The sequence below is a fragment of the Cystoisospora suis genome (assembly GCF_002600585.1).
Source record: "Cystoisospora suis strain Wien I chromosome Unknown contig_4446, whole genome shotgun sequence".
NCBI classification, from domain to species: domain Eukaryota; phylum Apicomplexa; class Conoidasida; order Eucoccidiorida; family Sarcocystidae; genus Cystoisospora; species Cystoisospora suis.
The window spans coordinates 544-15,477 of record NW_027157238.1 but is presented as its reverse complement, the minus strand read 5'-3'; the positions used below and the strand labels follow the sequence as shown (position 1 = coordinate 15,477).

The 14,934-nt window shown below is 52.7% G+C and overlaps 2 protein-coding genes across 2 annotated transcripts; one reads left to right on the top strand and one right to left on the bottom strand.

The window, feature by feature from the left end:
- Positions 1 to 2,368: 2,368 nt before the first annotated feature.
- CSUI_008100 (uncharacterized protein) lies at positions 2,369 to 3,874 on the bottom strand. The gene has a single exon (XM_068068239.1). The coding sequence runs from the start codon at positions 2,795 to 2,797 to the stop codon at positions 2,483 to 2,485; it is 315 nt and encodes a 104-aa protein (XP_067919784.1). The 5' UTR covers positions 2,798 to 3,874; the 3' UTR covers positions 2,369 to 2,482.
- Positions 3,875 to 3,977: 103 nt separating this feature from the next.
- Positions 3,978 to 14,577, top strand: CSUI_008099 (wd-40 repeat protein). Its single transcript, XM_068068238.1, has 12 exons — positions 3,978 to 6,183; positions 7,042 to 7,254; positions 8,124 to 8,208; positions 8,584 to 8,735; positions 9,158 to 9,298; positions 10,484 to 10,553; positions 11,143 to 11,199; positions 12,111 to 12,249; positions 12,605 to 12,675; positions 13,205 to 13,306; positions 13,756 to 13,838; positions 14,354 to 14,577. The coding sequence occupies exons 1-12, from the start codon at positions 5,153 to 5,155 to the stop codon at positions 14,427 to 14,429; spliced, it is 2,220 nt and encodes a 739-aa protein (XP_067919783.1). The 5' UTR covers positions 3,978 to 5,152; the 3' UTR covers positions 14,430 to 14,577.
- Positions 14,578 to 14,934: the final 357 nt, after the last annotated feature.

Here is a 14,934-nt window from a genome sequence, read left to right as displayed (position 1 = left end):
AACGATTGACTCTCTCTGGTACAAAGCATTCGTTCAAAGCACTATTCTCAGTGCCGTCGGTGATCTTACCCTTGCCCGGATTTCGGTTAGGTAGCGAATTCCCCAGGATACAGCAGGATGGTTCTAGCTCGACGCTGCCACATGTTGGGGACGGCTTTGATGTTGGCACTGGTTTTTTGGCTTTTCGTAGGCAGCACGCAGTGCCAGATGCCAGACCGTGCGGCGGGGGTATCCATCGCGTCTCCTCAGCTCCACAATATCTCTGTGTCCCATCCACACTCTTTTCTGACTGTCAGTGAGCTTCCCGGAGCGCGCCACCGGGCTAGTTCTTTCCGTCAGCGAGTAGATCTCCATGAGCAAGCGCTTGAGTCGGCGGCGCAAAGGAAAAGACGCCATGGGGGCTGGCCTTTCGGCGGTCCAGAAAGACCGAAGTGCTCTGCCTCGGCGCGAAGTCTTCTGAAGCGCTGTTTACCCCACATCGAAGCGGGTCTCAAAGCGAAAATGGAGGAGATCTGTGCACCCAAAGAACCTGCAGACTGTCGCCTGAAACTGCTGGAGATTCTGACGTCAGGCGACTTCCACTCACTAGAGTTGCATTCAGTCGAGACCTCCATCCTGCATGAAGCACAAGAGCTGACCATTGAACTGCTTCTCCCCGGTCCCCACGATATTCGCGTGGTGACTTTCATCATATACTTCATGAGAGAAGCCGCTCGAGGGACGCAAGCGTGCTCTACACTGCAACCTATGGACGTTCTCCGGCTCGCTCTCTGCGATTTGCACGAGAGTCGCGCCAGCGACAGGCTGCTCGCCCGGGCCTCCGGTGCCTTTGGTCTGGGTAGGTCTGAGGGATTTTGGCGCTCAGCAGCGAGGAAATTACAAGCTCACTTGGGAGGAGTGAGGGACAAGATGGTGGAGATATCCGAGACGCTGAGCAAGCTTATGTTGAAGTTTTTACTCTGGACGTTGGAATTTCCGAGAAGTGCGTACTTTCAGAACCTCCTTTGTAGCGCCGGCCGAATCTGCCAGAGGCTGGTTCAGCGGCTGATCCGCCGGATCTATGTAATTCCTTATTCTTCAGATTTTCGACAAAGCGAGGGCTCCCCGCAGTCTCTCGTCACTGCCATGGAAAGATATGTCACTATCCTAACAAACAGAAGGTACCCGCGCCTCGCTCGAGGGTTCGCGGTCGGTGCGGCGTCGTATACAACCACTTTGCTGGCGCGACATCTGGCTACTAACTTGAAAATCAGCAAAGTTACGTCTCTGTTCACCCCAGCCGAGGAGAGTGGCGAGACATTGTGGGGCAACGTCCGGGCTGCTATATTCGGAAAATAAATCGGTTTCGTTTTGTTTTGGTGGGACGCTGCGTACTAGCAAGGGTAGTCCCCGCGGGGGATGCCGGCTTGGGCATCACTGCTTGGGGCATGGCTGGGGTTGCATCCTGCAGCTCTAAGTGAATTGAGCAAGCGCATTTGCAGTGTCTTCAGTCGCTCGCTGTATTCAGCGTGAACGATGAATGAGTTGACCACAAGGACATCCTTTGCCTGGACCAAGTGCATCAAACGTGCTTGCAGGCAAAAGGCAAGAACTTTCTACTCCAAGTACACCACACTCCAAGTACCTGTCCGCATCGTGTCATCGACTGCACACTCCTCCGACGCCTTCGATAGTGCTGATACGTGTTTTCGTTGGTGCCCCCGCGTGCCGAAATGTTGCAGAACTATTTGTCAATCGAAGGACTGCGGCGCCTGTTTATTTAGCTCGAAAGCGACGGTTGAGGGGTTTGCTTCGCTCGCCCGTAGGCATGAGAGGACTTCTGGTGGGCTCCGCTCTGCCGAAGCCGGAAAAACCCGTAGAGGCCAGTGTTACGTCCAGATCGAAGCCTCTAATTTATCGTTTGAGAGAGTAGCAGCCTCACTCTTTGCAGCGCCAGGTGCTCTGCTCTTGTTCGGTAAGCGAGTGCACCACCACCAATTTCGAGCCTTGCTGCGCGGGTCAACAGCCTAGTGCACCCTAGTCTTCCGTCCTCGTCTCTGACTATATATTCACATCCATACTAGACTAGACAGAGAACTATACTAAGCCGCTGCGCTGCCGAAGAGCCCGCAGAGGTCCCTCGCCAGGCCGATAGGGGTCTCTTTGGAAGTCATGGCTACGGGGGTGTCCCAGCTTGATCGCCGAACGGGGTAAACCAAGCGCAAGAGCCAACAAAAGTACGAGTTCTGCGTGCACTCGGCCAACGTTTGTTGCCCAGTGGCACAATGCAACGTTTGTTCGTCCCTCTCTTTCAATACCTCTTCACCATGGTTTACGCCATCCTCATCCGCAGCTTTCGAAAGGTGAGATCCGGGGAGCGATATACCAGAAAACAGAACTCTTTCGAGAAATGTTTAGGCACCTGGACCGAGTTCCCCAACGACAGTCGGGTGGAGGCCGTATCCGGCACGCAAGACTTGCAGGAGTTAAATAAGCATCAGGGTCAGTATGGCAAGGGGGAGAAGACCGCTCGTTCTGTCGTGTCCCCGATAGAATGGTGTGTGTGTAGTTCAAAGGTGTGATTCCTGGTTTTCAGAGGAGCTCCGATCGTTTGTTCTACGGCCAGTTTTTCCCTTCTTGGATCCCAAACAAATATTACCCCGTACGCGATCGAAAATACAGACTGCAACACTCGAAGAATGGAAAGCCAAACTATCGGGGACATGACAGAACTAGCGGTCTTCTCCCCCTTGCCATACTGACCCTGATGTTTATCTGCGCCTCCTACGATTCCCCCTCCCTCGTTTGCCACTTCCATCCGGTAACAGTCTCGCCTTCTGTGACTTTCTGCGTACTTTCTTCAGAAGACGAAGTAGTGATGGAGGTGAAACTCCGAGGACGCCGGAGCACTCATGCTTGGCCTAGTGTGTCCGTTAGCAGAGATCTCGTCCTATGTGCGCTTATCCTCTGACCATCGATCTCAACTGTGCAAGGCGAGAGATGGTGGGAGGACGCGCATGAAAAACTGCAAGCAGTTGGCAGTAGAGAAGCTAAGTAACAACGTCATCCGACATGCAGCCTCTCCGGGCGGACTGGTTATTCTTCTATGCGTGCACTAGGACGTCTCCGTGGCTCTCCTATCTTCCTGCTTCTTGCGTTCTTCTTCGAGAGCTTGGTTCTCTTTACTGCGTACTTCGAGCCAGGGCTTGTAGACAAGCCAGCCTCCTGCGACGCCTGCCACCGCGGCAGCCGCAACTTGGCAGAGCTTTGCTGCAGTAGACGACATCCTCCTCTGTCCTGTGAGAAGCTCTAGTACCGCCGTAACTGCTGTGCCTCCTCATGAACAATTAGAACGAAACAACCTGCCAGTCCGACTGTTCGCGCTTTGCGTTGACAAAGTTCAGTGACTCTTCTCCGGACACCCGTGCCCGCTGACACTTGTGACTGAAGGACAGCGACACCACCACACTCTGCCACTGGCACGAGATCCGCAGGGAAATCCGGCTCCACAGACTATCCCTATACACGACGTCCTTGGAGCGGCAAGTCTCGTAGGGTTCTACACTGGCAACTAGGAACTGGAGGGACAGAAAACATACTTTTTTTCCCCAAGTTAACCCGACTGCGGCTACCTGTACGGACCGAAGGCCTGATGGAAGAGCATCACATCACGTTGCCGTAGACGCAGTGACAAGAAACGATGAGGACAGGATATGTCCCTTGTCGCTACCGACTTCCAAAGAAAAGGACAGCAGCCAACAGTGAGGAGCTGCCCCAAGGAACGGCTCGAACTTCTCTGAAGCTCTGCGCACGAAAGACGTTCGCGGTCAGCAAAAAAGCTTAATACGTAGGGGTGGGCGATACACGGGAGGTTACACGTTAGGGAACTGATGGCTACATTTCCGAGTGTTAACAGATGGAGAGACCATACATGCACAGGCAAGTGCATGCATGTAGGCACTGACAGAAAACGAACGGAAATTCTGGAGATCGATTGTGGGGTGAAGAAAATGGCAAGAATTCAGAAGTTCGTTGTGCTCTTCGCTTTTTTCGAGAAAAGAGCAGGTGTCTGACTACTCAACAGTTCAGTAATCGGGAGAACATTCAGGTAACACTGCGCCAGTTGTGTGGTATCTCCTGCGTTTTCACGCCTCTAACGGACTGCTCTTCCGCTGTATTGCCGAACGATCATTCTCCAAGACTCCACGAACTGCTGTGCGAAAAGAACTGGTGCCGACTACGTCTTCCGTTCATCTTGGCGGACAGTGGCCCCTCTCCGTCTTTGTCAGCCCGTCCCCGTGTATTTTTCTTCACGGCAAACGTCTCCTTATCTTTTTCTCGTCGGTTTCCGCCGCGTCGAATCTCACTGACCCCAAACTTCTGCCTTGCAGATCTTTCAGGGGGCTTCTGTACTAACCACTGCTTTTTCAACCGAGCGACGTCTTCTCCCAGGGTTTTTCGGCAAGGTGTCAGAGTCCGTTTCTTGAAATGCCAGTCTCGTGATAGCGGCCCGTTGTTTGTTTTCTGCAGTGCGCTTTGTGTGTCTGGGTGCCGAAGCTCATCCGTTCGCCTTTCCTTCACGTTCCGTTTTTGAGAGGAGACACGGTAGAGGTGAGTAGCCAAGTGTTTTCGTCTAGCCCTCTTGATACTGTGGAGAAATGCTAAAAGAGGAAGAAGCAACTGCGTCTGACATGGTAGGTTCACATTCTTAGAATGTTATTCATGACACGAGGACAGCTCCAGTCTGCCTGTTTCCTGCTGTTCAGTAGCACGCATTGTCGGAAGGAGAGGATATCACTGCCTGCGCCCCACCGCCAGTAGGGAGGGACTACGCAACCTCAGGGCTTTCTTCCTTTTCTTACCAGGCAGCAGAAGGCCGGAGGCTTGTCGCAAATGAGTTTCCCTCCTTACCTTTCATTAGCTTGCTCTACGTGATGTCTAGTACGGTCCCCGCCGGGCGTGAAAAAAAGCGGCTCCCGCATTACAAATCTAGTTGCCACCATATAAGGCAGATGTATGGTGGGTGCAGTTTCATCGTCTGTCGCAGTAGACACGAGCACTGGGGTGCAGACTAAGCGGACTGGCTGAAACAGGGTTTCTCGGGCACCGTTCGGCTCAGCTCCTTTAACTGTTCACCGGTTCTGTGAAATCCCTTCGTTCCCCTCTTACTGCGATGGCGCGTCCTCGGATCACGCCCACCCTCTCCTCACCTCTTCTTGAAAAGACAATCACAGGAGACAGGCATGTCAAAAGCAAGAAGAAAAAGATTCAGACTCTTGACGGGAGGCGGAAAGAAGCAAAACAAGAAAGATCTCATGTCGATGATCGATGTACGAGTGGGATGTTAAAGCAGCAAGACGTGAAATTCTCGTCTCCTGTTGAAGATAATGCTACAGCGTCTGCTAGAAAGAAGCAGCTGAATCGACAATCTAAAAACCCTACTGACCACGCACCTTGTACAGGCGAAGAAACCGACCCTACATGCGACGGAACCAGTTTCCCCTTGAAAAGAGAAGAACAACGACATGGAAATATTGACACATCGCGTGTGGAGAAGGGATCAGACGATATTCAGCGACTTGAAGAGTTTCTTTTTGGCAAGAAAAGGCGTCGGAAGATCGACGAGCATAAACTCGAGACTACGCTTGAAGACGTGAAGAAGAGTGATTCTCAGGAGCACAGAAGGAGGCCGAGGAGGAAGCGGATGGATTTCTCAGGAGACGGTGGGGCTGTGTCAGTGATGGGAGATGAGCAGTTGAACTGCCAAGAAGCGGAAGACGTGTCGGATTCTTGTGAGGGAGTTTCCTTGGGTAACTCGGGTCTCAAACCCCCTGCTGTACACAGGCAGCATACAGATATGCTGACATCGTCTGAAGGGGATTCGCGTAAAATGAATCAAAAGCGAGAAAAATTACTGCAAGAGTCCTCGTCAGCTTCCCTGTCGTCTCGCGAGGGAAAGGACGAAAGAGCGTGGGTCGATTCCGATGATGAAAAGTTAGTCGTCGATCTTGCATCACAACCGAAACTGCGGAAGCTAAGACAGAATCGGAAAGAACACCGAGTGTCGGGTGTCGTCTTTCAAGAAAGACTGAAAGAACTACACGAAAAGAGGATGAACAACGGAGAATCTGTCGACTGGGTGGAAAAGGCCAGACAGCGTAAACTTTGCGCTCATTTTGAAAAGATAGCAGAGGGATATGACAGGTAATGAACGTACGGAGGGCTGCAGTCGAACAAGTCGCTTCTGGGTGACTAAGCCCCTAATGTCCTGCGTCCGGCACCACTTTCGGCCTTGTCTCACGACTGTTGCTTGTTTTTTAGTATTTCCCTCCCCTGGATATGCCTGGTTCTAAACCCGTGCTAGGGACCCGACTAGGATGCTAACATGTCTGTTCTTGACACGACCGAATTACAGCAGGATCACGGTATCTACATGTGTAACGCCTGCGGCGCTTCAGTTATATGTCTTGCGACTTGGCTGCTGCGCATCCCGCGGGCGCTTTCTGCCCAGCCGGGAAACGCCAGGGGAATGACAAGGTAGACCAGTCGAGTTTCTGACTCACGTGGCGGCCGGGGGGAGTGTTTGCCATCAGGAGGGGAAGAATCTCTGCTTCAGAGGGCACCACAGAAACGATGGCTCGCAAGCGAGCCCGACAGCGGGTGCACTGCAACAGCGCTGAAAACACAGTTCTATCTCTACCCAGACATCTTTTCTGTTTCTCGGAAGCTTTGTCGGGAGACAACAGACGGAGTGGTGTACCCTGTGCTCGACCACTGTGTATTTCACCACTGTACGACTGTGCTTGTGCCATCGGCAGGCTATGTATGTGCCTGAGCTTGTGAAGAGCTCTCGTTATCACTGTTTTCTTTTTTCGGCCCCCGGTACCGCGTCTGTTTCAGTTCACGGGTTTACAACTTTCTTTGCATACCTGGTCTACCGTGCCTTCGCTTCCACATTGTAGTACTACTCGTATCCTTTGATTCTATTGTTGGCGGTCTTTTACCTCTCCTGCCCTGTTTAGGTTCTCCACTCCGGTGCGGTCTCTCATTTGCTGTCTTCAGTGATCCATCCCTGGCAGAAGGCCTTCAAGCGATCACCCGAACGGGGCAGAGCCTTGCAGAAGTCCACAGTGGACGCCAGGAAGCTTCTTCACGCATGTCTCGACTGGGTGCTCTCACGACTGCAGACAGCAGAAGGCAGATAAAGGGCTTCGTCGGTCAGGGCAAGCTGAGCGTCAAGCGACTGGAGAACGCTAATAAAGCGGAGCGAAGCGGGTAGGGAAGAGGAAAAGATGTTGCCGAGTAACTGCGAGCAAGCGCAAGTGACAGCGATGCTGACTGTTCAAGGAAGAACTGCAGACTCTCTTCTTTCTATAAGCCTTCATTACATCAAAGACTGCCGTCTCTTGTGTCCTTGTCACACGTTCTTTTTGTGGCAACACGTAGGAGCCAGAAGACATTTTCACAGAAGCAGAAAATTCTGTCGGCTGATGGGAGTGCCTGTGGCGACCGGAGTATGGACAATAGCAGGGGCCATCAATCAGTCTCCAGCATATGACGGCGTCAGACGCAGTGACTTACAGGAGCAGGCGCCAGGCGCGACGGTACCATCTGTCCGTCAGGCTAGAGAAGGTGGTTTTTTCTCTGTCGTAAGGGCCTGCTGTGAAACATATTTTAATGCTTCTCCCTTTCCTGTTTCGCATCCTGTCATGATCTCTGTCTTGCCAGTTTATGCTGACTCGTCAGGATGTGTTTCGTCCCTTGTTTTCTAAGGGAGAAGCGCTGCGACCGAGTTATACCGTACTTGCTGACTGGGCCGGTATCCCGAGCTAGCTGGAGCCTGCTAGTTTCTTTCGTCCGCAAATAGCAACTTGGCGCCTTGCATAGTCCTTAATCCTATTTCTACAATCCATCCGTCGAACTTGAATGTGTCGCGTACTACAACGCGTGTGCTTGTGTTCAAGCACAGAACAAGACGTACGGTGCCTAGGGTTTTTTTTCTTTTTTCTCTTTTCTCTCTTCTGTTTCTCCGTCCGAGCCTCGATAGGTTCGCTGCAACCTTGTGGCTTCCTTATCTTTTTCTTTTTGTACTGGTGGTATTTCTGTATGAGGCTTCTGAGTGAAGACTATGGTGTTCTCTGCAGGAGCGCGATCTGTGCACTTGAGTTTCATCCTCGTATGCCACTTCTCTTCACTGGCGGAAGGGACAAGACTCTCCGCATCTTCTCGGTAAGCAGCGTTTTTTATCTCGCGCGCCGCAGATTCTTTTGTCATCACGACGTGGGACCAGCTGTCCTGCCACTCGAGTTCCTTGCTGGACTCTCGCTCGGGCCGCTTTCTTCTTTTCGACTGTTGCGTCTAGGTAATTTTGCTGTACCACGCTCGTTACTGTTTTTCTCGGACATTTGACGCGGGCAATTTGTAAAGCACCCTTCCCTCAGGTTTTCCGCTGTATGCTTTTGCTACTCTATATCTCCTTCGAAGCAAAGACTTCCAGGGCAGAGGTTGCCGTGATGTGCTGGTCTTCCTGTGAAGACGGAAGAACACATGCTGAGGCCGCGTAAAATCTTGACGGGGCAAATGCATTTTTCTCGTGTTTTCCAGATTGATGGGCAGGATAACCCGAAGGTTGAGTCTCTTCATCTCGTCGACTACCCCATTCTTAAGGCGCACTTCACGCAGCATGACGGAGGACAGCACATCCTGGCTGTTAGCAATGCTAACAGATCCCTCTTAGATTATGACTTGGAAACCGGGTACGTAAGCCCGTGCTTGGGCTTCCATACTCGTGATGCTGATGGAGAGCTAGCGTCTGAGGGACACCGTCCCGGAACGCAGTGGGTACCAGCGGCATGATGAAGTTGCATAGATTATAGGGCTGATTGTCCCGATAGCGCTGAGCCGCCCCGTACACCATCGACAGTGTGCGAACTGTTCACACTGGATCCTGTCGCGGCCCGGCTCATTATCAGATGCCATGCTTCGCGGCGACACTGTGTTACGGACAAATGAACTGTGCTTGATTCAGGCGATCCGCCTCTCGCCACTTATAGTTGTTGTGCACTGCTACCGAGCACTCGGCAACCAGGGGCGTGATCAGTCTGACTAGCAAGGCAACGCGGCCGAAGAAAGCTGTGGAAGTCGAATCTCTCGTGCATGTGTGTTGTGTTGAGTTCAGGCAGACAGACAAGATCCCAGCAATCGCGGGTCGTCGTGATGAGCGCTGTTTTCATTTTTTGGAAATGGGAGGGCGGGCCGTTACATCGGCGAGTTCTCTGATCACTCACCAGACCTTCGCACTCGCTTCTGCATCTTCGCAGTGAGCGGCCTAGCTGATATGAGCCTAGATACTGCGTCAGGGCAGCCCCACACGATACGTGGGCAGCATCGATTTTTGTCCTGTGTGCCCTTGGTAATTGGTTTTTCCAAGGGTGTACGCGAGTACCTGTATTCAGCCGAGTGACGTGATTTGCTCAAGAGCCACCGACTACTGTGTGAAGGCCTACATTCAATGCGTCTTAGAACAGTTTTGCCATGCCGTTGCCCCCGGGTCTGTACACCTAGGGCGACGGACTTTGCAGCAGTTTGGGTACGATGAGCAAAGCCTGCTCCATCGGTGGCTTTCTTGGCTGAGTTCCGCTCTGCTATGCAGCAGTCCTTCACGTGGGGCTCCATAGTACCTTGCCGCGTTTCTGTACGTCGGCCACCTTTCCGTGACGATATCTGCGTTTCTTCCTAGAGTACACCGTTCGTTGAAGGTTGGAAAAGGCGGGCTCATTTTTATTTCCGAGAAGCAACGAGGGACAGTACAGGCCCGTTTTCGAGTTTACGCGGACTTCGCCTGCGCGCTACGAAAGCCGCTGACAAGGAGTCTAGCTTCAGATGTTATCTGATGTTGTATTCCCACTTTGTTTTTCTTCTGTAAAGAAAAAATCCAGACACGCCTAGCCAAAGAGCGTCACTCGATCGTTTTGTCGCTATGTTACTGGAGTGCTGAAGAGTACAGTTCGCGACTCTAACTGCCGACATCCAGGCCTGGTCTCAAGTCTCCTTGTGTCAGTCTGTGGTAATCCAAGTTGTTGGGGCGGTGCGCATTGTTCCGGCACACCGGTTAAGTGGGCGACCTAAGGTGTAGTCCGATGACAGAAGGACTCATTTGGTTCTTTTTCTCAACGCAGTTGCTTCTGCTGTCGCGGTTACTGAGTATGGGGGGCTCTTTCTTCGGTAGGTACGGTGTCTCGTTGTCCACGCGCGTAAACAGAGCTTGACGAGTCGCACTGCTAAGGGGCAAGGTCTGTATGGTTCTGTACAGTACTCTTCCGGAACCCTGGATTCCAGCAGGTCCTTTCTTTGGGCTCCCGGAGGGAGATGCGATGTGACAATGTAGAGTAGCGTTTTGGCGACATTAAGACAGCGACGGACTCACTGTTTGTAGATGGTTCAATCCACTTGTGAGTTGATACATGGATGGCTATTTCTTCGAGTCTTTCTGTTGCTTGTCCAGGGACGTTCTCGTGTGTGACGCGCGGACAAAACGCCTGCTCAGTGTTCTTTCCATGAACGCCAAAGTTGCGGTAAGGTTCACGAACTACGCTGCACGAGGCGTCTTGCGCGCCGATGTCCGCATCCCTGTTTTTTCACTTCGTGCCTTGGCTCGCGGGGTCGGGGCGTATCTGTTACACCCACGTGTCATGGCTGTGTGGACACATTCTGCATTCGGTTCTGTTGCGTTCGCCCTATCTTTTTCATATGGGTAACCGTATTCACAATATGTATATACTCAGGGAATTGAGTGTACGCTCGTGTTTGTATGTACTCGAGTGTCTGGATGACAACGTGTATGCGTACGGGTACAGGCACCTGCAGCGAGGCTATGCGGGCATGCGCCCGTGTCCCATGCATTTCTCTTGGCATCGAGCCGTTTGCTGTTTCACGCTATGTGGACACGGGCGAGTTCACATGGACATCATTGTATATGGTTTTGTACCAACTTGCGAGTGCTCGTGTTCGCGAGATTCTTCTATGTACTCACGGACACGTCAGTAAATAGGGCCCTGTTTCGTTTTGTATAGATGCAGCGAGCATGTTTTGCTGTTCTCGGCTACTTCTGTATATGCGCAAGCAGATGGCTTCTTTGTCTCATGCAAGCTGCTTTGTGTCTAGGGCATTGCGTATCACCCGGCTAGGAATTCCATCTTTACAGCCGATCGCGAGGCCTACGTAAGTGACTCTGACGAGTTTCTACCATTTTGCATCCCTCAAGGCGCCAAAATATCTTTACGAGCGCAGAGAGTCTTCAGCGCCGGTCGTTTGCGGTAATGTACTGATTAACAGTTGTTCGGATGCCTTTTCTCTCAGCTTCGGAGTGTTGTTACGATGAAGTGCGTGAGAGTATCCTCCGGAGGCGATTCACGAGTACGCAGGCTCACCTGCGTGTACCTGCACGCGCCAGCTTAGTTACGCTTTTGTGTGCGGACAAACATACCTATAAATCAACTGAGATTACCGAACAACCGTGCGTGCGTGCTTGCTTATGTCTGCACATGTGCATACTCGGGTGCCTTCGGCTGTTGACGCGGTTATCGTCGACGTTTGATTTCCTTTCTCCCGCTTGGACGCAAAGCTACGCTCTACCTTTTAAGGACGGATGACCGTGATAGTGATGTATCAAAGCAGGCGGAGAGCTCGGTGGGGGAGTTTACGTACACCGTGCTCAGCTACCTATCCTTATCCTTCAAGTGTCGTCGCTATTCTCCCGGAACTAGAATGGTATTCTCAACTAGTCGTGGAGACAAGGGTAGCTCTGTGTGGTGTTGGCGTGCCTGCTGTATTCGCGTCCGTTACTGTATCTTTGCGAGGCCTGTGTGTACTTCACTTTTACTGGCGTGTTGAGTCCGCATGGGACACGGCGCTCGGGGCTTCCTGGAAATTTAAGGACTCACTTTAGGTTATACTGGGGCTGACAGGATTTCCTTCAACCGTAAGAGCAGTGCTTCCGCGGCGTCCCGTTGGCGGGGGATGCTGAGTGTGCGGCTCCCTGACTGGTCTAGGAGTATTCGATCTCGAACACAGATTGTAGCTGCACCGGCAATTGTTCAGCGTGCTTCTCGAAAGCGTGCTTTTTTTTTCAGGTATACGAGTGGGACGTGCGGACTGGTGGTTGTGTTGATAAGTTCCGAGATGAGGCGTGTCTTCGCCTGTCAGCTTTGGCTGCGTCTCCACCGGCTTGTGCTGCGCAGGAATATCATTCATCGGCCCTACTCGCCACCGGTTAGCTTTACATGTGCTTCTTCTTCACATCGGTATCTCCTAGACACTAGGGCGCAAGAAAACCAGAGCCTGCGTGGGCATCCCAACAAGAGCGAAATATGTACCACTCGGGAAAGGGAGTGACGTGCTTGGTACCGCAACTGCACTGAAAGCCCCAGAGGGAATCTGTCTTGCTGTGTCTTGCACAAGTCTCTTCTTGCGCTAGCCACGAACTGTCCCAGGTTGCGCGAGGGTAACGACTCTACCGGGAGTGGAAGTTGCGCAGCAACTCACTGGACGCTGTTTAGGTTTCTCTGTTCTTGGTTCCAAACTTCCACGTAGAGCGGGTGCGTTGCCGCTTTTCCTGCTTTCGTAGGCTCTCGGACTGGCTTCGTGGGTTTGTTCTCGCTTTCTGTCGTCGAGCCGGTAGCTCGTAAGCCCACCAAAGTGAGGAGATAGGACCTGAGAGTCCGTAGTTGCAGTCGGTTCGAGGTTTGATCGGGTAGACGCGCGCCGATGCGCTGCGGGGAAACCCTGGACGATCTGCAGTTGTAACTCCGCCCGGTGCTTTTTGGGCGCCGTTCCTGGTATCCCCTGACTTCTTCCGCGACTGTTTCGTTCAGGGGTTCGATGCGGGGATTTCTACTTAGCCAAAAACAATGGTGCGGGCGTTGTGGGCCGGGGTTCCTATCACTCCTACACGAAGCCTCGGAAAAAGAGCTGCCTGCTTCGTGCTTAAGCTTGTCCTGTTGCTGCGCCGCGGCTTTTCGCGAGTCTGATGTGTACCGGTCTAGAAGGCGGTGGCCGGGGCCGTTTCTCCGATGCCCCATCACAATTTCGGTGCCGGAAGATCAGTTATTACCGTGCTGGAAGCTAGACAGGTGCGTGCTGAGATTTTGTCATCCGGCTACCAGCTGGGGACGCCAGGTGTGCTTTCGGTGAGAGCTTACACGCGAGTGTTGCGTGGAGTTCACAGGAGCTTGGCAACCTCACAACAGAGATTACGACCTTGGCGTTCCATCCAACAAATCAGTTGATGTGCGTGGCCTCCAAGTGGAAGAAAGATGCCTTCCGGATCGTAAGGAATGCTCTCATTGGCCTCGCTGCTTCTCTTTACTCATTTCTGGCTATGGCCGTTCTGTGGGATCGACTGCGAAACGCGTGCCACTCTGTGCCTGCAGCCTTTGCATCGCAGCTGCCCTGGGTTATCGGTGTGTGACTGTCCGTCTGCTGCGACAGACCTGGACTTGTTAAACAGCGCAGGGGGAAGTCATGTTCGCACAAGGACGGCAAACGATACTTCTCAACAAGGCTGCTCGTGGTAGTTTCTGGCGGGGACGGATCTCCTCTTCAGGGGCGGGAAAGAAACTGAAATGCTCGGACTGAAGACAGCGGCTGGTGGTTGTCCCTTGCTCAGTGGTAGTACACGTTCTAACCAGCGCCGGCGTTTTTCAGCAGGAGACAGAATGCACTTTTTCGTGGACGTGGGGCGTCCTTGGACTTACCATTTCCTACGTTGTGCTCCAGGTGCACGTGCCATCTTCAACGGTCTACCAGAATTGGCCGACGGAAAGGTCGCCTTTGCGGTATGTGACAGCGGCAGATTTCAGGTAAGCCTTGAGTCCAGGGCGTAAAAACAAGGACTCGTCAGGGCATCTGAGGTTGATATGTTCCTGTGGGAGATCTGCCTGCCTACTACTCGTCTCTGATGGGTCAGAGAACTGCTTGGCATGACTAGCCAAATGTATCGCCCACGTCTGTGTCGGATCTGGTTTCGACTTCCCAGTGGATTCTGCAAGCGTTTGTACCAGGAAGCCGGCGCTCAGCTTTTTCGTGCAACTGCAACTATCGCAGCCTGAAACGGCTCGGCCGAGTTTGGGCTGGAGGACATGTTCTTTGGTTCTCAGTCGCTTCAGAGTAGAGTTGTCTCGGCTCTGAATGCGCCAAGACGCAGACGCTCGCACAGTTACAGTCTGCGGCAATCGACGAGGAGTGGAAGTGTCGTAGTGTATTTTCGGAGGACACCGACGCAGTCAGCTTGCCGTTCCCGCGGGCGTTTGGTTTCTTGTGTGGGGTTTTATCACCTGGTGCTGTGAAAGTGTCTGTGCTTCGCTCTCTGTCCCAGCCCGTACAGAGGTTTTTTAGCGGTCGGAAATGACAGGGGAAACGCGTTATTGTACCAACTCAGGCATTTCGCCTGAATTGCTCGGCTTCTAGACTGGACATTGAAAGGTCGCCGAGGCACGCGTGCTGCAGTGGATCTCTGCGATCTCCTGGTCGATCTCGTGGTTCCGGAGAATTCTCGAGAGAACTCCATCAGAAAGAGATGGGAAATGCCTCAGCGAGCTGTCGGCCAGCTCGGAACAACGTGCAACCGAGAATCTACTGATCCTGGATTCATGACATTCGTCTTTGAACACCGGCGGCAGTTGCGGTCTGAGGCCGCCCCCCCCCCCCTCCCGTGCGTGACTTCGGAAATTTCTCGTTGTCTTGCAGCGCGTGTACGTTTTCGATGGAGTGTGTCTGGTTTCGACGCATCTTTCAACCGGAACAGCATACAACCTGAAGCGTAAACGCCGACGTGAGTGGCACGCCCAGAACGCTGTCCCGTGCACAGTTTTTCCTCGCTCAGGCAAAACAGCATACCGGATGTCCTCGCATAGTGCTGCCGCAAGTCTGGTCCAGGTCGTCAGTGTTCGTGCTTCA

Excerpts from the sequence above, each read along its gene's own strand:
- CSUI_008099 (XM_068068238.1), top strand. The coding sequence starts at position 5,153 with ATGGCGCGTCCTCGGATCACGCCCACCCTCTCCTCACCTCTTCTTGAA. Across the intron at positions 6,184-7,041 it reads ATAGCAGAGGGATATGACAG|TGATCCATCCCTGGCAGAAG; the intron begins GTAATGAACGTA and ends TGCTGTCTTCAG. Across the intron at positions 13,839-14,353 it reads GTGACAGCGGCAGATTTCAG|CCCGTACAGAGGTTTTTTAG; the intron begins GTAAGCCTTGAG and ends TCTCTGTCCCAG.
- CSUI_008100 (XM_068068239.1), bottom strand. The coding sequence starts at position 2,797 with ATGGAAGTGGCAAACGAGGGAGGGGGAATCGTAGGAGGCGCAGATAAA.